Genomic DNA, 25312 nt, shown 5'->3' with positions numbered 1-25312 from the left:
CAAATAGCCTAAAATGACACTATCAAAAATAGTATAAATAGTAACGAAGAAGAACAAAAATATCAGCCTGTTAGACTTGTAACAATATATGTCAGATGTTGAAAAAAAAAACAGCGTCTCTCCGCCTTTTGTCTTCTATTCATATTTTAAATTCTTTGCCATGTTGACTTTGTTTGGTTTAAGCGGAGGCCTATTTGGGATTACAATGTTTCCAGCAACACTGAATACCCGTTTAGATACTTATTCGCAACCGTGGCAAAGAAAGGGTATCTTGCTTCTCAACTACCAAATATGATGCTCCATTTCTCATCGACGTCTACTATTTATCAGTTTCTCTTTTGTATTTGGCCTTTTTTGAAAAGGCCTCTGCCATACCTGGCTGACTAGCTGGGTGTTTGCGTTCAGAAGATGGAACGCAAGCTGGCTCCACATGTCATCGCAGGGTGACATGACCGCAGATGGCTCTGGAGATTCGACGAGTTTGTTCATTTTACACTTATTTTTCTTAACAAGCCCTACAAATAGCTTCATCCTAATTATTGATTCGCCCTTCTCATTCGCCACGAATCCAAAATGTTTCCAGATTGATGTAAGTTTTCCAACGAGGTTCATGGTTGAACTTGTTTAATTTTCCAAATAAAAAAAGGTTTGTTGGTTGTAGCCCACCCTAAATCATCAACAGCCTGTTTTTTAAGTAGATATGAAGCAGCTCCAGACAGCACAGAGGTGATCGGCATCAGCGCTGGTTAATGTCAACTCATCTGTGTGAAACTTTGACCAGAAACATCCTCCTTTCATTTTGCTTCTTTGGCAAAATACGTCTGTAGAAACGTGTGTTTGCATGTGTTACCATCCTGAGAGTTAACAAATATTTGTTGTACATTTAGGGGCTGATCACAAAGGGCACTCCTTTCCGTTCCAAAAACGCGCGGCACACCGTGCTGCATTTTATGTTGACAAGAAAAAAAGAAGCCCGGCTCTCTTTTGTATGTCACTAGAAAACAACTGAATCAGCTGGTGTGCGCAAGTGGAGTTGCAATTAACACATTGTTTTAATTGTGACCCATATCCAATTCATGTGTTTACACTTGCCATACAATTTACGATGTTGCGCATGCATAAAAGCGGATTCTAGCATCTGTGCCATGATGATTTGTATAATCCATTTATAAATAATATTGTTTTGTTTGCGTCTAACCATCCACAAAAAAATATTCTTATTATTTTGTTGCTGTTGTACCATGGATATTTTCTCAAATTGTCATTAAACTTGGAGCTAACAAATTACTAGATAAAATAACAATTTAATCGGTTGTCATCAGTTAAACAAGCCGAGTCCTTGCCAGAAGCGACCCGGACTCTACACACAGACTTGGGCCAGATATGGTTAACAGGAATCATCACAAACGCATGTGCGCGAGCGAGCTGCGGGCCATATTTGGCCCGAATAACACTTGCCGATGCCGAGTCGGAGCCAGAGTCGCCGAAGGGCAGCCGAGCTCGGGCTGATTACTACCTACTATCTGGGACTAGCCACGATGGAAGAAAAAGTCTTGTTTTTAGCTCTGTGAAATATGCGAAGTGTAGTAAAAGCAGTGAATGGTTCAGTCCAGATTTACCCCATATGCAGTTTATATAATGGTATGGCCCTGGTGTGTGTGTGTTGTGTAGTTTTTGCCTGATGTAGCTTTTGCCTGAGTGCGCAGTGCAGCGCACTGGTGTTGGAGAGAATAAAGTTGTTCTATGTGTAGCTGCAGTGCTTGTATTAATAGCGACAAAAAGCTAAAATTTTACAACAAAGTTCGCCAAACTTTAAAATGATTTTGAGGAGGAGGAGGGAAAGGGCCGGGAAAGGGCGCTGTTCCTTCTGTCATTAAACCCCGGAGAAGCACCACATTGTCGCAAGTTTAATGATGTACAGAACAAAATGCCTCAATAAATCTGATCTGCCTATTTACACGACAGATACCGATCTGTATCTGATTTATTTCCACATATGAAGGAGGCCTGAAACCGATCTCTGAATATCTGAATGCATGCGTTTTTTTCGTGCTTACACGGTCATAGAACAGATCCGATCTGTGACACATATGAGCAAAAAATCAGAATTGGGTCACATTAAACTGGCAGTGTAAACGGGGCCAAAAAGAGGTAAAACGCTTTTTTTCCGCTTGAGCACACAGCGCGCAACGGTAAAACTTGAGGCGCGCAGAGCGCATAAGCAGAGCATAAAACACTGGCAGCCGTCTGTAAACCATTAAACAGATGCCCCTTATGCAGCCAAACTTTAAAAATATATAAAGCATATTTGTAATCGTTTAACTGATACCATTAATCGGTTACAAACGCGCCCTTTCGGTTAACGGTTAATCTGTTATTTTGAGCATCCCCAATTAAACCGCATGTGCAAGCTCTAAAATATAGATTTCTTTCTCAAGGCCGCACGCTGGAGATCTGGCATGGTGCCAGAATACTTTAAGCCCTGCACTAGAAGGCAGCCCGCGCACCACTAGGGGTACACGTACCACAGTTTGAGAACCACTGACCTTGGGCATGTCTAAGATTGCTGACGCGATCATCATAATGCAGTAGAACTTTTGCAGCGAGCAACGCCACTGAGGCAGCGCAGACGAATCCATAATTCAGTTCGACAACGCTTGACGTCACCCATTCAAAATGAATGAGAGGCATTGACGTGTGTGATTAGAGCATTACACTTGCACATGCGTCAAGCAAACTGAAGCAGAGCTTGAAGGTAAACAAGCAGCGGTTTATCATAAGCATTTTAGCAATATTTTTTTACACAGTTGGCATTAAGAAGGAACACATAAATGTTATCTGATTAACATCTAGCCACTAAAAGTGTCTGTAAAAATATTCAAATGCTTTTATTTTCATAAACAGCACAGATTTGAATGTGTCTGAATGTTCTGATTGGTCGGAGTAGATGTCTAAAATCATGTGTTCTAATTGTAAGCACGCTCTTTCCGGCAATTTTCCTTTCTAACTTTCTAACTTTCAAACATATAGCGCTAAAGCTATTTTGTAGACAGAATATTCCATAAAAGTGTATTAACCAATATAGTGACGGTATCACGAGATAAATGACAAATAAACACAAATGAACAAATGTGTGATTATCAAGCCAACTTTACATCAGTAAAGCTGGCTACACAGAAGAGCAATATTTATTTGTTTTTTTATTCACTTAAATTAAAAACAGAAAAAGGAGCGCTAAAATGGTAATATCCTGTTGTCTTTTTACATAACAAATTATGTTACCAAGACATTGACTGAAACTAGCTTCCTTTTGAATGCACCCTAAGTAGCCCATTACTAAAAGAACACAATCTAAGCTTTGCATGACTAACATGGTTTTAAAACATTCATACCTGTCAAAAAAAAAATACGGCAAACATGGTGTAATCCTCCAAATAGCTGTTTTGAACAGCACATGTTTTATCAGCATGCTATTTTTTATTAATTTTGAATGATTGATTCAGAATTTAGAAAAGTTTTAATTTAGTATTTTTGGCAGAAGCCCTTTCCAAAGAAATTTTTCTATTCATTGGATACATGGCCATGTTGGTCATTCAGAATGAGTGAATGCACAAATTATATACTGTATCTGCGTGAAAATGGTGAGCAGGTATACAAATCTACATTTGTGAACAGACGATTTGAGCTACCTATTGTAAGTTTTAGCCTGAAAATTTTAATTGGACGAATATTTTTTAGTCCTATACCTCACCCAGCATATAAAAATACATTAATTTATTCAGCAGCATGGTGGCACAGTGCGTAGCATGATCGCTTTACAACAAGAATGTTCCTGGTTCGAGCCCTGGCTGGTTCAGTTGGCATTTCTGTTTTTCTGTATGGCGTTTGCCTTTTCTCCCTGTGTTTGCGTGGGTTTCTGGCCGTAGTTATGTGTGTGATTGCAAGAGTGTCTGAGTGTTTCTCTGTGTTGGGTTGTGGCTGGAAGGGCATCCGCTGCATAAAACATATGCTGGATAAGTTGGCGGTTTATTCCGCTGTGGCAAAACCCTGATAAATAAAGGGACTAAGCTGAAAAGAAAATGAATGAATAAACTTTTTGAGTATTTCTTACACGCATCTTACAATCTCACGATTTTAATAACAAAGCCTCGTGGGTGTGGTTGCATTAAATAATGAGTTCAGACTGAAAAACTGGACATAGTGTTGGTTTCATACTGCTTACTTTATCAAACTATGTGTTTGTCAAACTATGTAAACTAATGTGTTTTTAACAGGAACTTGCTTCATTTAAAAGCAGACGCTTCAAGCTTTCTATAGATTTATGCCTCGTGTCTATGTGTTTTATTTTCGCGAAGTTTCAGTGCATTTACTGATGCATTTCTAAAAACAGTTTGCGGAGAGACAAAAGAATGAATGCGTACACTTTTTTTTTTCCCCTTTTTTTTTCCTTATTTCACTACATTGTGAATGTACACAAAAATGTAGACACTAACAGATGGATGTATTGCTCTGATCTGTATGATCAAAATGGAAAGTGTAATTTAAGTTCTAATCAGCGTTACCAGAAGACGTCTCAAACCACGTATATGCGGTTTTCGAGGGTTAAAGGCTATTACAAGGAAACATTGTAGAATTCCATAGTGTGCAAGTTGCCACCTTATTTTTGCCACTTTTTGAACAGTTTCTGCTAGTAGAATTATGAAATCAAATATTTGTTGTGGTTGCAGGTGAAAAGGTAGAAATACCATTAAAACAGTGAAAACAACATTCATATTCCTTTTTATTTCTTCTGGCCTAAATCTGCACATTGTTTTCACGTCATACTGTCAGATTTTGAAAAGAAACTCTCTCCACTTTAACAGCTGTAACATTGCCACTGGAACACATGAAATTGTTTACAACTTTGATAACACTGTTAACATGGCAACAAAGTCCCATGTCTACAGTTGTTGCATCTCAGCCCTTAGATTTGCTTGACTTTCTTTTGTCAGAGCAAGAAGCATGCCAAAAATCCCACAACTGGCAGTAGAACAGCTGCTCAGATGGCCAATAAGTGCCCCATTGCTGAAGGCAGTGCTTGCATCTGTTATTACATGCACTGCTGCTTTACAGGTTTGATGGTGGAGAATAGCATTTTTTGAAGGCATGCGTTACGTTTAAGATATGTCTGAGAGCTTAGATGTAGTTCTCAGTATTACCAAAAAAATAAAAAAATTATCTCATCATAAATTCTTTACTATGTGCTATTTTCCTATTATCAAAAGTTTTAATCCATAGCTTTTAAAGTCATCACGAACTAAATATTGCTGAGACGTTTATTTCAGTATGTTCATGTACTTTTAACTGAAATGAAATAATGAGTCTGCTTTCTTTTTGTTCTTTTTGTCACTCGTAGCAAATTGGTTTAACTTTGTATAAATTAATTATTTACCTTAAGGAATAACAGTGTGCACAAGCAAAATAAACATTGTAAATTTTAATTTCACACAGACTTTAATATGTGGTTGGCTAACCCTTTGCAGCTATAACAGATTTCACTTTAGGAGTGTGGTTTTGGGACATTATTTTATTTATTATTATTTTTTAACCATTTTTAGAAGCACATGTTTTATAAAAGGGCTGTGCTTTTATTCATTCCATAGGTGTTATATCAGCTTAATGTGAGGACCCAAATTCCACCAGCACATTCATGTGGATTAAAAAAAAAGCATTGTTCTTCTCAAAATATCCATATTTGAAACATTAAAAAAAGAGAAATCAGTAAGTGATTAAACACCTTTTCACAGTGCAGTATTTATTTGCGTGTGTATTTGTATAAATGCCTGTATTTTTTTTGTGGTAATGTTTATGTATGCATACTGTATGTGCATTTATGTATTTGTATGTGTGCGTATGTATGTGTGTTTATTTATGTTTGTTTGCGTATTCATATGCTATTTCTAACTAAAACTAAAAAACTAAATAAAATAAACTGCAAACACTACAAATGTGCTTGTCCCCACAGCCCCATAATGTATAATTGTCTATACACTAATGTAGGAATCATATATATCATGTTAATGACATTTAAAAAAGAAAATACCAAATACATATTATACTGTATACAATGAAAGTAACGGTCTCCTGGGTTGTCACTGGTGGTAAAGTTTAACAACTGTATTTGTAATTTTTGGAATCTTTTGACATAACTTTTGACTTTCTTCTTCCCAATTTTTTAAAGGGGTGGTCCACTATGATATCATATTTTAAACTTCAGTTGATGTGTAATGTAGCTGTGTGAACATAAACAACATCTCGGAATGTAAAAAGTTCTAAGTTCAATGCAAAGGGAGACCTTGATTTTTACAAAGTTAGCTTAGCAAAGCCTACAATGAAGGAATTTTGGGGACTACAAAAAATACTTCCTCCCCCTGTGAGATCACACAGCGGGCGGAAGGTTCGTTACTGCGCACCCCACTTTGCGCAGGTAAGGTCCGTGGCCAGAGGCGCTGTAACGTTATAGCAGAGATGGATCTAAAAATGCGTCTAAACACTGCTGTTTCCACAGAGCTTTGTCTGTTTCTGTATTTGGGCTTCCACATGACACGTCACAAAGACAGAAGTGCTTACAGTTCAATATTAATTATGTTCCAGAGAATTATAAAACACATAGCAAGCATGATTTGATGATTCATGATTCATGATTCAGCTGTGTATAGTACTAGAAAAGTTTTCCCACTGTTTCCGTGTTTACTATAAGAGCTTGTGTGTCGAACGTGGACGGTTTCACGTCGTCCGCCACAGTTTCGGGCATTGTTTTACTCTGGAGGCGTGTCCAGCTGAATTTAATCAGCTAGTGCTCTGGGTGTCCAGCTGAATTCAATCAGCTAGTGCTCTGGGGTGTATATAAGCAACTAGTCTCACCTTGGCAGCCTCGTGTGAAGACCGACGAGTGTAAAGACCATCGACTCTACCTTCGCCATCGACTCTACCTGCGCGATTCCACTGAGCAAAGACACCGACAAAGCACTTGAGTACTTTACTTTCTTATTTTACTTTATCTTTACACTTATTTTTGTTTTCATTGCACAACACAGCTGATCAGAACGCGCGCGACAACACCGCTCTTCAGTACGCGCGCAACACCCCCCCCCAACCCCCGCTCTTCAAAAAATTTATCCTGCACATGCCCTTCGGACGGTCTCTGCACGGGCCTGCCACCAACATCACACACACTCACCTCTTTTTCTCAGCTCTGAGTCTGAGGTGTCCAAACTCGTGCTATCTAGCCATGCAACCACCTGTCCACTTGATCCCATTCCCTCTCATCTCTTGCAAGCCATCTCTCCTGCAGTCATACCTACAATGACTCACATAATTAACACATCTCTTGACTCTGGTTTAGTCCCCACTTCATTTAAGCAGGCTAGGGTAACCCCACTGCTAAAGAAACACAACCTAGACCATACGCTACTTGAAAACTACAGACCGGTGTCCCTGGTTCCATTCATGGCCAAGATTCTGGAGAAAGTAGTGTTCATTCAAGTCTTGGACTTTCTTATTTAGAACAACCTCATGGACAACAAGCAATCTGGCTTTAAGAAAGGCCACTCAACTGAGATTGCCCTGCTCTAGGTCATGGAGGATCTGAGACTGGCTAAAGCAGACTCAAAATCATCAGTCCTCATCTTGCTGGATTTGTCAGCTGCTTTTGACACTGTAAACCACCAGATCCTGCTATCTATGCTTGAGTCACTGGGTATTGCGGGCACTGTTATACAATGGTTCAGATCTTACCTCTCTGACAGGTCATTCAGGGTGTCTTGGAGGGTAGAGGTGTCTAACCTACAGCATCTGAACACTGGGGTACCTCAAGGCTCTGTTCTTGGGCCACTTCTCTTCTCCATCTACATGACATCTCTAGGACCAGTCATCCAGAAACATGGATTTTCCTACCACTGCTATGCTGATGAGACCCAGCTATACCTCTCTTTTCACCCTGATGATCCCTCGGTTCCAGCTCGCACCTGTCGGACATTTCACACTAGATGAAAGATCATCATCTTCAGCTTAACCTCGCGAAAACGGAAATGCATGTAGTTTCTGCCAACGCGACTCTACACCATAACTTTTCAATCCAGATGGATGGGGCAAACATTACTGCATCCAAAATGGTGAAAAGCCTTGGATTAACGATTGATGACCAACTAAACTTTTCTGACCACATTTCTAAAACTGCTCGATCGTGCAGATTCGCATTCTATAACATCAGAAAGATCTGACCCTTCTTATCTGAACATGCAACTCAACTCCTTGTTCAAGCTCTTGTTCTCTCCAGACTGGATTACTGCAACTCTCTACTAGCGGGGCTTCCAGCTTACTCTATCAAGTCTCTTCAGCTGCTCTAGAATGCAGCAGCACGAGTGGTCTTTAATGAATCTAAAAGAACACGTCACTCCGCTGCTCATCCGTTTGCACTGGCTGCCAGTTGCTGCTCGCATCAAATTCAAAGCTCTGATGTTTGCCTACAAAGCGACTTCTGGCTTTGCTCCTTCTTATCTGCTCTCACTTCTGCAGGTCTATGTGCCCTCCAGAAACGTGCATTCTGTGAATGAACGTCACCTCTTGGTTCCATCCCAAAGAGGGAAGAAATCACTTTCCCAAACGCTTGCGTTTAATCTGCCCAGTTGGTGGAATGCACTCCCTAACTGCATCAGAACGGCAGAGTCACTCGCTGTTTTAAAAAAACAACTAAAAACTCAACTATTTACATTTACATTTACATTTAGTCATTTAGCAGACGCTTTTAGTCTCCACTTCACTTCCTAATCTGCAATAGCCTCTCTGTATATACCACTAACTGTACTAAAAAAAAAAATTACTAATGCTTTCCTTCTTAGACTTTACAGACCTGAAACTTGCCTATAGCACTTATTCATTGTTGCTCTTATAGTTGTGTAAATTGCTTCCTTGTCCTCATTTGTAAGTCGCTTTGGATAAAAGCGTCTGCTAAATGACTAAATGTAAAAGTAAACGATTTGACAAAACAGCTCCAGAATCTCTCCCATCTCCCAGGATTCGGCTAAAATCTCAAAGCAGAAGCTATGAGCTACAACCAGTAAGTGTTTTAATTTGTTTAAATTGAACATGACATGTGCAGTGTCTAGCGTTAACGGTATGCTGTAGCAACGATGTAAACAATGGGAAATACTGCTTTGCGGGCAAACGATTTAGCTACACATTCATATTTATCAGTCAAACTGCTGTAAACACACACACACTCTACACCAGCACGTTCGTTTCTCTTATAAGTGTGCATACGCGATTGCATTGATTGTCTTCAGGCAGCTTTTCCATGCGTTTCACATCTCAGATAATGAAGTCGCAAAAGATATGTGAATGATTCATTTTACTTACACCTGCATATTCCGAATATATATGAAAGATGTCGTGTAACATCTTACCTGATTAGCTTACCTGACTCGTGGTAGCAGCAGAATAATAAATCAAGGCTCAGACAGGTAGCATCCCACATCTTGTGCTTTATTCTACTGTCACGATATCTTACAGAAAATAACTTAATCCGAGCATCAGAGAAAAAGAAAGTCCCGTGCACATGCGCTTGTTACAGAAAGTTCATACACACACACACACAGACGCAGACAACATTCACACCACACACACACGTTGATGCACACACAATAGCTCTTGAAGAAGTCGCACCCCATTTTCACTCGTTACAGACACTTGTCAGATTTTATTAGAGCAGGCAGGAGGTTGACTGATTGTTTACATAGCAGAAAAGCGCGTGCTTTTACAGGCGTGACGTGGAGCCGATGCGCGAATAGCAGCACCATTATGACGATGACCAATCAGTGTCACGTAAGGGCGGGCGTTTCAGAGGAACTAGGAAATATGACAGTTGTTTTCATGTTAGCTGAGTAGCTGTGTATAATCAAAGTGAGATATATGAAAAAATAACGCGATTTCCTTCAAGTGAAACATAAGCACACATTGCTTTCCATCTTAAAAACACAACCAAGCCTTAAAATTACATTCTGGACCACCCCTTTAAGATTTATGAAGAAAAGCTTATTGTGTCCACTATAATGTTTCAGTTATTAAAAAATGTTCATGTTTATCCCATAATTTAATGTCAAGCTTTTTGTTAGCATCAATGCTGCGATCTCCTTTATTGTAAAGCAATTGTTAAAAAAGATATAATACTAATTGATTCATTTAATTAATTTAATGAGTATATCATGATTGTCAACATATGGTAAGATTCCTTGCAACAGGCATTTTGTAAAGGGTATTTTTTAATGAAAATTGTCAGTGGTGCTACTTTTCTTATTGGTAACAGTAAAACCACTGATCTTGTGTTTTTCACTGGTGATTCATTTGTGTCACTGGTGTTACTGTCTTTTATTTCCATTCTCTTCCAGAAGAACTGTGGCAAGATCTTCTGCAAAGTCACCTTAAAATTATGTGCTAGTGTAACTAGGACAAAGGGAAGTTACACTAATATCGATTTAGATGAATTAATTAATGTTTTTGTTATCTTTAAAAACAGCCTCCTCTTACAGCATTTTTTTTTACTTAAACTGTATTGTGTTTTTAATAAACATGGTTATCAACAATGGTAATAGCAGAATTCCTCAACATTGACTTGGTTCAATGTGTATAGCATGGTTGATAATATGAAACAAAAATAAATAGATATGAGAAAAAAAATTATGTACATAATGTCAGAGAAGTACATAAATGAAAAGTGTCTACTAAGATTATTGTAAAGCATCAAACAGAAAGAAAAGACATTTTAATTGTTTATCCTATGTTGTTAAATCACTTAAGTTTTGAAAATGGAGATCAAATTGTCATGTTTTTGGTTCCGTTGAAGGATTGTTTTAATCTTTGCTGTTTATTAAGGCAGTGGACTGTTCTAGTGTAGTATAACCATTGCTGAACTGACAGGAGTTTAGGAGGGAACCAGGAACAGATGATTGTTTTCTTTGCAGCTGTTAATCCTGAGAAAAAAAGTTTGTTTTTGATTCAAAGTCAGGATTACTGAAGAATCATTATTCAATAGGTAAAGGCAAAGTTTAATATTAATGGTTATTTCCAAAAGTTGCGACAAGATGATGGAAATGTTAACCCAAAAAATTGTAGATTGGGAGAAATTCCCAGAAAACATGAAAAAAGCTGCCGATGGCCCCCGTATTACATTTACCACAAACAGGTGGAGAAATAAGTTTAATTCTAAAATGTTTTAGAGGTGTATAATAGATTTTATGAACTACATTGTAGTTTATCAATTGGTGGGCAGGATTTTTAGATGAAACTGAAATGTTTTGCCAAATTAAATCCCAATCAAAGATGTGATTCTGCGCTCCAAGTTCTCTGTCCCAAATCATGGTAATACCAAGAATTTCACATTTCTTTTTTATAAGATTGCCATAGATAAGAGAGACCTTGATAGATTTCCCCCTAAAGGGTTCAAAGCCAGTATTACTGAATGAGAGGATAATGTTCTATCCCACGGAACCCCATATGCCTCGAGTGAAGATCTTAGCTGTAGGTATAAAAACCATGAGAAACCTTTACAGCATTTTTATCAATTGTCTAAACTTCATACAAGCAGTTTTCCTAAAGTGTGTTCTTGTGGTTTTACTTTTTCTCAGTTTGTTGTGTTTCTTCATTATGATGGTGAGAACAGAAACATGCATTTCTTAACGACACACCCCAGAAAACATTTGAACATATAATGACCATTGAAAAAAATTTATGATATTCTGTCATGGTTCAAAAGTATAGCCATAATGAAAGTTAAACGGACGTCGTTGATGTCTTAAGGCCAAAATTCAAAGTGTTTTTCTGCACAACCCTGGATGTCTAAATGTGCTTTAGTTTGGTTATTCATCAAATTTCTGTTTCTGCTTATTTTAAGTGTTTGTACTCTTTAATTTACAAATAAAACAAGCACACACTTATTGTTTAAAGCTGTTAAAGGCAATTAATAAATGTTCTCAAATGGTCGAAAATTCAGTCCAGTTAGACCTGAACGTCTTGGTTTCAGTCATGTGCATAATAAACAACAGGTTGTTCGTTAACTTATGCAATAGTGTATATTTAATTTATGCAATAATTTAATTAGTGTACGGCCCGGTCGGTCGGTCACTCTACTGTAGAAATTAAGCTACATGTAAGTTTAAAAATATATGTTTAAAATGTATTTAATAAAAAATCATAATCTTATTTACCAAATGTTTGGCAAATAATATATGAAAAACTAGGCGTAAATATCTTAAGCGTATATAGTAATATAAGTTGATAATTCACAGTAAGAGTATATAACTCTTTATTGTTCATTAATAATTTATAAAACAATGTAAGAATCAGCTCTTTGGTTTAAATCATGTTTAAACTTTGGGGATTCAAATCAAAGATTCGAACATGATTCACATAGAATTATTTAAAGCTTACACTTAACTTAAGTATTTGTCCAGCAAATAGAACGTTTAGTGTAAAGCAATTCTGTATTATATTATTATGTGGCCAACAATAACAATGTAAAAACAGTATCTAATTATTTATTAAGCAAGGTAGCAGTATCTGAAGCTGAGGCATTAACTTATAAAGCACACAACACACCAACACGGATCTTAAAACGAAACAAAAGTTTATTGCTACTCTATAACACAAAGTACTAATCTACGTAAAACAAACAAATGCACATACATATACACACGCACAAGCAGTTTGAGGAGAGTTTTGACTGAGTGGATTCAACTTCTAGCCTTTGCTAAGTTCTTAGCATTGTAACCTGAGAGAGATACCATAAAAGCAGAGAATTTTGCTATTCTTTACTACTTAAACATAATTCACACCAGATTCAGTAATGGGTAGAAACCTTGTTTGTGCTACTTGCGTTCTGATGTAATTTTGGTTTTCTCGACTGGTCCAAAGGGAAATCCCGGCGAAGCTGATTGGTCAGCGTAGCAACTTCAGTGATGGATGGAATTCCCTTGTCGGTGAAGAGGGGTTTCCTTAGTCGGTTGCTAGGGATACGGATGTTGGACAAGGCGGCGTTCGAAGTCCTTCCTGGGTTCCTGTAGTTATGATGGGTTTCAGAGTTTGGATGTGTTGACCCAATGGCTTGTTGTTGAAGCGGTTGCACAAGCAGATCGGGGGTCGAGCCGGCAGCAAGTGAAGGTCGCGGTCTGCTCCGTGATGTAACGAGGCTTCCGGCGAGGCGATGTAACGGCCACAGCACGAGAAGAGCGACGTCCGGGCAGCGACGGCGGTGACGACTGACAAAGATGACCGGCAAAAGACGACGATGAAATTCCTTTGTTCAAAGTTTTATAGGCTTTGGTAGAGGCTGGGTCTACACAATACTTGTCCAATCAGAGAAGGTGCAGGGTGGAGTCACACCCCAATTCCGCCCTCTAGAAAGCCGGGTTAGCAAATTGTGTCGGTGCTGCTTTGATAGCATAGTTGTTAAAATAAAGTCTCATAACATGGACACCTTTCATAATATGGTTTCTTCATATAAACCAATGCATTTGAAACTTTCCTAGCTTTCAATCAATACCAAACATGAAGTATTTCATAAACATTCTGTAGATTTCATTTGTCACTGAGGGCTATTACTCAAGAACTATCTATAACAGTTTTGTTAAACACATGGAACATGTACACACAAAAACCTACAGAAACATAAAGCAAACATACATTACTCAAATAAACACAGTTTTACTGTATGTCCATTAAACTTTGGAAGCGTTTCTGATCGCTTCTGTGTCTGCCTGAGAATGTGTATTCCTTGCAGACGCCAAAGGACACGCGAACCAAAAGGTACTTCTCAAAAACCGGTTTGGTGGGTTTTTGATTGTAGAGCCTCTTATTGCTTTAAGGTGTAAAGTTAATTAACACGCAACTGTGATGTTGACTGGATAGTCATCCTGTGGATTGCCTTTTGCTGGGTGCCTGTGGATTGCTTTGAAAATAAAATCAAAGCTCAGACATGTAGGCACCAACCAATCTTTTAAGGATAACATGGTCTGTGGCTTGTTCGGTTCTGGAACGATCCGTTGACTCACAACAACAATTTCAATCATAATACCAACATACTTTTTTGCACATCTATTTAAGTAAATATGTTTACAATATTATTCTGGTAAATACCATAAATTAAGTTGTGTTGATGATGTGTTTGCGTATGGCTGATTTTCTTTCAAGATTTTTGAAAGTTATTAATATTATCCTGCAATATTTGTTTATGTGAATGTGACCAAAGGCACAAGCCAATCACAGTCCAATGGATCTGATCACTCGCACTTGAAGAAACTTGTAAAGAAAGTTCAAACCTGGAAATGTGTAAAAACAGCATTCATGTCAATGATACACTAATGGTGACTAAAATAATTATTAAAAGTTGAGTACTTTTAACCTAAACCTGAACCTTGAAGAGCTCCTATTATGCATTATAAAGGGTCATATTTAGATTTTGGGGGTCAACAAACAACAGGCTGATATGCATGCAAGGTTAAAAAAAAAACAAAAAAAAAACACTTTCATTGTCTTATACATTTATTTTTACCTGTTTATCTTTTGTCACATGACCCAGTCTGTTGTGATTGGGTAACTGCGTTGAGTGAAAGCTGGAAAGATACGCCCATCATGTTTATGAAGTACCCAGAGTACAGAGTACACACTTTATGTGTGAGCCCAATGCAGGAATGCATTAAAGCAATAAGGTTAAACAACAGCATATTGCTGTATTCTTTATCACAACCCCAAGTAAAAACAATGACAGGCATTCAGTATTAATCAACACAATGGCAAAGCTTCCATGCCCCAGGTGGCAGACCATATTTTTCCGTTCTTAAAATAGTCAAATGGATTCAGATACAACTTAATGCTAACATTTAATGCTTTTGCGCCATGTTCTTTAGACTTTGCACTTCAAAGATCATTAAAATAGAGCTCATAGTCTTTGCTGTTCCTTCCTTTAAAACTAACGGCTGCGCGAATCGCGCATTGAAGGTAAGGTTAATGTATTAATTACTGAAAATATGACACCAACAAACACAGCACATGTTTGGTTATACTGTGGTATTATTGTGAAACTTAAAACCATTCACTTCCCAACGCTGCATCTCCGGCCATCTCTCAGTGACTGTATTTTTATTTAACTTGAGTTAAGTTTTTTTGAACAAGTATAATTCATGTAAAATGAACACAACTATTTTGTTCTGGTTTAACATCATTCAGTGCTGTTAAGATAATGTGGTGATGTAATAACATGGAACGACTGTCCATAATTCATGTTCAACCAAAGTGTTTTTTTTTTTCTTATGTACACTTAATGTATATGTTACTCATTCTTAATGGTACATACAGAGGATGGACAATGAAATTGAAATGCCTGTTTTTAGACTACAATAATTTATTCGTCCGGTGTTGGGCCTTCTTTTGTGGCCAATACACCATCAGTTTGTCATTGGAATGAGAGCTACAAGTCCTGCATAGTGGCCATGAGGGTTTTTGAGGTATTCTTCTTCCAGAATAGTGGCTGGGTCACTACATGTTTCTGGTGGAGTAAAATGTTTCCTGACTCGTCCGGGTTTGTCCTACTTGGTGGTATGCTGATATTACCTTACTTATCAGGACTTTTGATACATACATATCATAGACTTGCTGTCTTGGTCACAGGTGCGCCAGTGAGACACACACCACCAATTGTTCAATTTTAAACTCTGATATGTCATGCATTGTGTGCATTGCAATACTTTAGGCAAAAATGTGCCATTACTCTGCTAATTGAATCTTCACACTCTGCTCTTACGGGTTGAATCAATGAAGGCTACCAGACTGGTAAAATTTTGCCTTAAAAACTTCCAACTTATCCAGCATATGTTTTACACAGCTGATGCCCTTTCAGTTGCAACCCAGTACTGGGAAACATCCATACATACTCATTCACACACATACACTACAGCCAATTTAGTTTATTCAGTTAACTTAGAGTGCATGTATTTGGACTGTGGGGGAAACCGGAGCACCCGGAGAAAACCCACGTAAACGCGGGGAGAACTTGCCTTATTTAACTGTACAATAAAAAAAGTCTTAATCTCAGTTATAATTTGTATTTTCACTCAGTGATAGTTGGGAGCTATTGACTTGCTGCACTAAGTTACTTGACTAGATTGCCATGACAGTGTTAGCAAAGCAGAAAGGCACATAGGGCTCTATTTTAACAATTTAGCCGCAAAGTGCATGACGCAAAAGCATTAAGGCCATATCTGAATCCACTTTTGCTATTTTAAAGGGCACCTATGGTGAAAAATGTACTTTTCAAGCTATTTGGACAGACATATGTATATATATATATATATATATATATATATATATATATATATATATATATAGTGTTTTTTTCTCTGAATTGCTGATTATAAATGTTTCTGACCCATATCTAAACTGACAAAATAATCAAGATGGTGCTCAGGAGGGCGGTTAGGAAAGTGGGGAAACAAAGTGGAAACAAAAAATTTCTTAAAGTGTCTGACCTGAAAGAAACGAAACAAATGACTGTTGGGGAGATTGTATTTAGTGGATAGAAATGAAAAAAATGCAAATACCTCGTCTTCATATAAATCCTTTACCTCAATGAGTCCATTAGCTGGCAAAATGCGAAAAGTGTTATCAGAACAAGATGGTGAGAAAATTTATTGTTCAAAATAGGTGTATGGATAGATGTTTTATGTAAGCCGTAATGTTTTCTGAAATGAACCCAAATTTTAATAAAGTTAATGACTACCAAGTTAGTTGAAATTCCGCTGATAATTAATAGAAGCTGGGAGCTGATAACGGAATGCAGAGTGCCTTTTGATTTAGGAAGTTGGAGAACTGATTTCTTGTGGCGTGCAGGCTTGTTGCCTCAGATAAATGAACGTAAAATACCATCCAAATTAGTAAAAAAAGATTTCTTAATGAAAATTGGAACATTTTGAAAAAGATAGAGAAATTTAGGTAAAATAACCATTTTTGCTAAATTAATACGGCCTACAAGGGACAAAGGTAGTGACGACCATTTAGAGAAGTGTAATTTGATTTTATCAACCACTGGTTGGAAATTGTTAATAAATAAGTTATTGAATGAGTTGGTAAAGAAAATTCCAAGGTATTTGAACCCACTTATAGCTATTCTAAAAGGAAAATGTGAGTATGAGATCTTACTCGCTTCAGAGTTGACAAAAAATAGTTCACTTTTCTGTAAATTTATTTTATAACCTGACAGTTGACTGAACTTATCTAGAATGTCCAAAACCACTGGTAGGGAGGTGGCCGGATTAGAAATGTAAAGTAAGAGATCGTCAGCATAGAATGAAAGTTTATGGGCTAAGGCATGGATGGGCAAACTTGATCCTCGAGGGCCGGTGTCCGTGCAGAGTTTTGTTCCAACACTAGTCAAACACACCTAAAAAAACTAATCAAGTGTCTTCAAGATCACTTGAACTCTATAGGGAGGTCTGTTTGAATAGGGTTGGAGCTAAACTATGCAGGACACTGGCCCTCCAGGATCAAGTTTGCCCACACCTGGGCTTAGCCATATCGTGATATTCCATCAAAACCATTATGGCTACGGAGCCATATAGCTAGAGGCTCTATAGCAAGGTTAAAAAGTAAGGGGCAAAGGGGACAGCCCTGTCGTGTTCCACGTTGAAGGAAAAAAGGGGGTGAATTTAAGGCATTAGTGTAAACTGACGCAACTGGAGATGAATAAAGTAACTTAATCCAAGAGATAAAGTTAGCATCAAACCCAAACTTCTCTAAAATAAAATATAAATAGGCCCATTCCACTCTGTCAAATGCCTTTTCAGCATCTAATGACAAAATTATTTCTGGTGAATCAGAAGGAGGTGAAAAAAGAATATTAAGAAGTCTCCTAGTATTAAAGAATGAGTGTCTCATTGGTATAAAGCCTGTCTGATCTAGACATATTAAAGATGGTAGTATAGATTGGAGACGACATGACAACACTTTAGCCAAAATTTTAAAATCCACATTAAGCAGTGATACTGGCCTATAACTGCTACAGTTGGTGGGGTCTTTATCTTTTTTAGGAAGCAATGAGATTGAAGCTTTGCATAAAGTGGGTGGGAGGTGGCCTTCTTTAAATGAATCGTTGTATAACCTTGCTAAGACTGGGGTTAGTGAGGAGGCAAATGACTTATAAAACCCGCATGTGAAGCCGTCCGGACCTGGCGATTTACCGGATTGCATATATTTAATTGCGTCTTGTATCTCTACTTCAGTGATAGGACTGCCTAAATAATAGCGTTAGAATAGAGTTTCATAAATTTTCGGAAAAGTTAATGCATTGAGGAAATCATAGCTTGTAAAGTTCCAGGAATTTTCTGACATATATAATGTTTTATAGTAATCTAAAAATACAGATTTAATCCCTTTATGATCTGATGTCAATTCACCTGTTGGCGCTTTGACTTTTGAAATCCACCTTGAGGCATAAATTGTGCGCGCTTTTGAGCTAAAAGCTTACAGGCTTTGTCCCCATGTTCAAAGAAACGTTGCTTGCTTTGTCTAAGTTGTCTTGATATTGTATTTGTAAGTAGAAGATTATATTCTGCATGTAACTGTACTCATTTTATAAAGGGAAGGGGAGGGGGAAGAGGCATATAATATATCTAATTTGTGAAGATCATCTGTGGTTGAAGACATTCTGGAAGTTTCGGTTTTCTTCAACTGAGATTTAAAAGAAGTAATCTGCCCCCGCATATAGTCTTTAAAAGCTTCCCAAAGAGTTAGACTACTGATATCTGGGGTCTAATTAAGTTCAAAATACAAATTTATTTTTGAAGCTACAAAGTTTTTAAAATTGTCATCTAGGGCTGTAACGATACACAATATGAAATCGAAATCGCGACACTCAGATCTACAATCCTGTGTTGTGGTGTGATAAGGGAGAATCGCGACACACCCCGTGACTACCTTTCCAATAACGTCACGGTTGCCTGCAAAAGTTGAGCTAGTTAAAGAAGAACGTGAGGAAACTTTTTTTTCGCTCAACATTACGAGCACTGCTCCGTTTAAGCCCTCGCAACATTTGGGGGGTGTCGCTGGGGCACTTTTGATCATTTTGGAAGGGCACTTTCTATTCAAGACTTCAAAGGGCATGTGCACTGCACAGGTTGAGCCCTCTGTGTGCACGTGCCTGGTCAGGAATATCAAAAACAAAACCAACTTAACCCCGCTTGACAACAGACAACGGCAGAAACATTGCCAATGCGGCCGGATTTTAGCCGCATATATGATGCTTTGCTCAAACTGTTAATGTGGCTGCGCAGAGAGGGATTGGCGTTCACCAGATGTCCCGACTCCTCTGCAGAATAAGGAAAGTTGTCACGTTTTTTTCAACAATGTTGACATGATGGTGTTTCTGAAGAATTTTCAACTCCCTTAAATCAAACGAGTTTGGTTTTCTTGAGAGAAATAAGTTATTTGTTTAATGTTTACTTGATTTGTGGTTTGCAGCACAGGCATTAAGCCTCAGTTACCTCAGTGTGAAACAGTAACTGTTAGCCAAAAGTGAATTATAACAGCGCAAAATTTTCTGTAACTGTGCTGTGCGCTTTCTGTTTAACCGTTTGGGAGTTAACATTACGTGCTGACTGACAGGTGCGCTATGCGTGAGGCCAGGAAACAGGACGAAGCTTTCAGTTAGGATGAACACAGTTTCTATAGTTATACTTTATTTTAATTTTAGTTTACTATCTTGCTGGAGTTTATAGCCATTTCGATTTACTTCAGGACGCATTAATGCCGCTCTAAAGGTCTAATCGCTGTTTTAAGTTATCCAGTACTCGATGAATGTACAAATCTTAAATATCACCAGAGCTCTACATTAACACCCGCCAACCCGCCAAATGCGCGTAGATTTCAGCTTTGGTGGATTAGACAGATACCTCCACTAGCCACTTTGGCTGGTTGAAAATAATTTTTAAATTGTAGTTTTCTTAAAAGCAGGGTTCGACAATATAAGAATGGCTCAATATGCATGCAAATGTAATCTTATAATCGAGAAGTAAAATAATTGTGATCACGCGAGCAGAAGAAAGCAAATTAATACCGAATGAGAGGATGATCGCTCGAGCTAACAGCTGATGTGATGTGCGCGACTGTTTAAAACACGTGCGCGCGACTGCCTAACGTGTGCCCGCTCCCGAATCGTAAAGCAACCATGTCTGGAACAGGTTCTGGAAATGCAACTGTCATCGGTTCTCTTTCAAATAAACAAATAGTGATGAACATTCACCCACAGTCCTGATGCTTTTAAGAGCTCAAAATGCGTCTTTTTTTAAGCAGCACCGGTTGCTTTCACTTTGAACAGATTATTAATTGGCCTAAAGTACCGTGAGCATGTGATCATTCTTTCTTTATCACACACGGTATGTTTCACCTGCTTTTATTTGCTTACGGTTTTATTTGCTTTTATTTTTGTTCAAATGGTTTAATTATTTATTTATTTTTTACAACGTTGCTTTAATGGGAGATGAACTCTCCATTTATGTGCAGTCAACTGGTGATCTGAGAGTTCTTTAGCCACGACAGATTACTGTGCATATTTTTGATACATGACAACAGTTACTTTTTAAAAGTCAATTGTTTTTCTTTCTTTTATAAGAAATGTTTTGTTACATAAAAAGTATAGTATACAGCTACATTTTGCTTGTTTTGACACAATAAAAATTTGTGGCTATAAGAAATAATTATTGTTTCATGTGGTTATAGAGATAAATTTGGTACATCGTTAATTTTGAGCTAAAAAAAAGTAATATGAAATAAAAACTAATTGCAATATAACACTATGAAACTATGACCCATTTGCTCATGCTCATTGAGCAAACTTATACTCGACACACAAAAAGTGAAATGAATGAGGACGCATGTGGACAAACCAAAATTTAAATCAAGTAATTTTTGCATGTCGACGTCAAATTTATGCAAATAAAATATATTTTCCCAACAACAAAATTGTGGCTAGTCAAAATGCAGAGTGCTAGTAACATTGGAAGTAGTCTTATAATACACACAGTGTCAAGATGATTTATTGCCTTATGTCAATAATTTATGAGTATGTTTTGGACGGTGTATGGTAATAATTTATGGTATGGTTTGTCCAATGTGTTTCATGAATGTAAGACTGGTGACCAATGACAGGCAGCTTTCCCCAGTTCACAGGCTTAGGGTCCCTGCTTAGTGGTAGGATTTATGACGGTTTGTCCCAAATTGACAGTTGAACCAAGTGTCGGGCTGATTTTGGCAAAGATTTACAGTATAGTTAGATTTGTGGCAATGTGTATGGTTTGTCATTTTTACAACCTATGCCGCTCTTCTGGCATTCCAGCTTCTACCAATCTGTGAGTGTAAGCAGTGGGGTTTCAGGTTGGGGGTGTAATGGGTAAGCACATTTTGAATGAAAGAATGGTAGTAAATAGTTTTTTTGTAATTTGGCCCATACACATGCAAAGCTGGCTATCTGGTGTGTTTGCGATGTTTTTACATTTTTTTTCTTTTCCTAAAAAGTCGTTTGACTTTTTTTTTTTTTTTTTTGTTTAACCATGATTCTCAAGCCTCTGTCCTATCTGTGGCCCTTTTCTGTGGGGGAGAAGAAAAGGTGTCATGTTTTGTGTGCCCTTCTCAGAACATCAGCATGTGTTTATCTCAGTACTATCAGTACAACACGATCTAGAGGCTAATGTAAAAACTAAAACATTAAGCAGAAACAAAAAGTATTCAAACAAGTATTTTCATTGTTGCCTTGTCCAACCTCAGTGTGTTTGAGCCACATTTTTGTAGATGTACATCAAGACCTTTTAACCAATTCGAGTTCACATATACATTTTAGCATGTCAATGTACTGAAAGTATGTTGTGTTTACATTTTTATTTATTTTTTGCTGTTTAACAAATGTTTTGGGTATCTGCTTTAGGAGTCAGATTTAATATGCTTGTTCCAAAACTGACAGTTGAACCGGGTCTCAGTCGGATTTGGGTAAGATAAACTTCTAGTTAAAATTGTGTCAATGTATGGTTTGATGTAGCATCTCATTCCTTTTTTTATGACGGTGCTCCTTTCCTGACTATCTGGATTCTTCCAGTCTGTGAGTGTAAGCAGTAGAGATTCTGGTTGGGGGTGTAATGGGTAAGCAAATTTGTAATGAAAGAATGCCAGTAAATAGTTTTTTGTTTCTTTTCTTTTTTTTTGTAAACAGGCCTATACACATGCAAAGCCGGCTATCCAGCGTGTCTGCGATATTCTTAATTTTTTTCTTAAAAAAAGATAGTTCGATTTTAAAACATTTAGGGTTAAACGCTGCTACCCAGGCCTCATCTATCCTATCTGCCATCCTACTGTGCCTGGATGGTGACTATGAGTCCAAATTCTGTGGGGGAGAAGAAAAAGTGTCATGTTTTGTGTGTTTTTTCTCATAAACTTCAGCAGTTTTTATCCCTGTACTATCAGTACAACACACAATAGAGGCTATGTATAAACAAGAAAACAACAACAATAACAACAACAACAACAACAACAAAAAAGTCAAAAGTATTCAAACAAGTATGTCCCTCTTACATATATTGTCTGTTTACATGGGGATCATGTGAAATTAGCAGTGTGGTAGTGTTAATGATTTTTACGATGGCAATTTTGTGTATATGTGCATCAACACTTTATTACCAATACTTTGAGTTAACATACAACGTTGAGCAAACTGATATACTAAAAACAAGTTGTGTGTACATTTGTGTTATTGTTTAACCAATGCATTCATTCTGATCTGGCCCCACAGATAGTATGTAAATTATAAAAAGAACAAACATAAACCACATTTCGCTATTTCAGAATATAAATATAAAAGGAAACTGTGATTTTTAAGCATACCTCAACATATCGCACTTCACTATATTAAGGTGCTTTTGTCAATCCCCTTCAAAAAAAACTGTTTTACTTTAGATTGTTGTTCAAAACGAAATTCAGCACCATTTTCTTCAAGTGCTTTTCTCACTTCAGTAGAAACATCATGCCCAGTTTTTTATGACAAACTTTAATTTCAGGAAAAAATCTATTAATTTATTACTGAACATTTTCCTCAAAAATGTGTTAAAAAGGCTTTATGCGTCACGATCAACTGAACTGTAGGTAATTGGTACAATAGTGTTTTCACCTACTTCTGTATGTGTAAATATTTGGGCTAAAAACCTCACATGGGATTTTACATGCCTACAAATATATGCCACACCCATGTTCTATACACACTTAAACCCATATCTAACGGCGATATTCTTGTCCACAAAACACTGATGTAAATTTTAAAGATGTGTAATTTACAGCGAAAATCTTTTTGTATTCATTTGAAAATACTTTTGTAAAATCTTAATTTGGAAACTATGTTTACACCACTAGATTAATTCTAGATTTGTATCAAGATCATGGACAACACTGTGCACGTTTTTGTTTGACAGTGTTTTTAGGTTAAGTCTCGTTTCTGATAGCTGTCAGCATTGTATTTACAGAAAAGATAAAAGAATAATTTCAATATTTTTGTGAAAAATTAACAAGTTTCATCATGAAAATGTTTTTTTTTTTACATGTATGAACGGAATGCTTTTTTTTAGAGTAACATGTTTCAAATTATTTACTTGCATTTTTGTTTTAGAATTAAACAGGTATAGCTCATGCGACCATGGCACAATCATGGTGTATTATTACATTTCTGAGGGTACACTCAGAACATCAAAGCTTTGTTTGAGGAATTTTGAAAAAATTGTTCACACCAAAACATAGAAAAGAACAGCTGTAAGATATGTCTGTTTCGAACAGTGAGCACACTTCAACATACGCTATACAAAACCTTTAATCAAGAACTAATCTTTTCAACATCTACCATAAAGTAAAAGAGCTGATAAAAGATGTTTTATCTTTACTACCAACTTCTAGAGTGATTGACCACAAAACATTTTTTTCCCCCAATTGAACGCAGCACAAATAAATGTGTTACATTTTTAATGTCTTACCACCTCTAACTAGTATTGTTTGTGATGCGAAAATCCATGTGTGGTTTTTTAAACTGCAAACAATTTTATGCTATGCCTTAGTAAAACATTTTCATTCTAAAATCTCCCATGTTATGTATAAAACCTACACATCTAACTAAAATATAGTCATGCACAAAATCACTATGTAAATTAGAAAAATGTGCAATTTACTATGAAAAAAAAACAAAAAATATTTGTAATTATTTTACAATGTGCTGATTTGTAAATGATGTTTCCTTCTCTTAAGATACAATCTTGATATCCATCAAGATCATGGACAACATTGCACACATGTTTTTGTTAGGCGATATGTTTGTAGGTGAGGACAATGAAACGAAACACAACTAAATTCTAAATCCAACTAAATTTAGAATGTTTTCATTAGCGAAAAAACTTTTCAATGTGTAACTATTCTTTAGAGTAACATGTTTCAATAATTTACCTGCAGGGACTACATTTTGTTTTATACGTAAGTGGTAAAAAAGACTTTGACACGAGTTGTAGAACCTTATGTGCACCAGAGCTTTTGCTTTATTTGAGATGGAGAATATGGATTTGAGGGTGAAAAAAAAAGAAAGAAAATTTTGTTAAACACCTGATGCTGAATGATTTAAAAATACCTGTTTAAAAAAAAGTCTGAAGTTGAATTTCTTAAAGGTGTTCATTGTACACTTTTGGTATTAACATGGTTTTGTTGACAATGTCAACACTGTTAAAAACATATGAAGCCAAACAATAACAACTGTGAATTATTCTCTGATGCAGATAACTAATCTAGTGGTGAAAAATGTTTTTTTTTTTTTTTTTTTAGGATTAATAGTTTTGTCCTACGAAGTTATTGTTCAGGAGGGCAATAAGGGGTGGGCTTCCCATACCGGGAGTCGAACACTAGACCATTTAGGACCTGTACTTGCATCCTAAACATTTCTTTATTTTTCCTGTTTTAGAATCTCAGATTCGGCCTCCTGAGTTTCACACGGTTTTGTGCACACTTTTGCAAGCCCTTCTAACATCATAGTTGTTGAATCTGCTTGTATTGTAATGGTGTGCTTTACCACTGCTAACAAGATGGTAAGAGATAAACATTTTTTTTTTTTTTTTTAGCACTACCCCTTTTATATGCTAAAATCTGTTAACTGTTTGTTGGACTTTCACTCTACACTCAAAAACAATTCTTGAGATTTCATTGGGACAACCTTAATTTTTTTTTA

General features: G+C 37.0%; 2 protein-coding genes across 41 annotated transcripts in view; both read left to right on the top strand.

The window, feature by feature from the left end:
- The window catches only part of thrb (thyroid hormone receptor beta), a 143613-nt gene that overhangs the window by 47624 nt on the left and 70677 nt on the right, over positions 1 to 25312 (top strand). The gene's annotated exons all lie outside the window — the stretch shown is intronic.
- Positions 3639 to 8850, top strand: LOC141378968 (uncharacterized). The gene is given in 3 exon segments (XM_073931356.1): positions 3639 to 3649; positions 8000 to 8422; positions 8424 to 8850. Coding segments are annotated over 3 exon segments (819 nt in total). The 3' UTR covers positions 8809 to 8850.

The sequence above is a fragment of the Danio rerio genome, chromosome 19 (assembly GCF_049306965.1).
Source record: "Danio rerio strain Tuebingen ecotype United States chromosome 19, GRCz12tu, whole genome shotgun sequence".
Lineage (NCBI taxonomy): Eukaryota > Metazoa > Chordata > Actinopteri > Cypriniformes > Danionidae > Danio > Danio rerio.
This window is presented reverse-complemented; position numbering and strand designations above follow the sequence as displayed.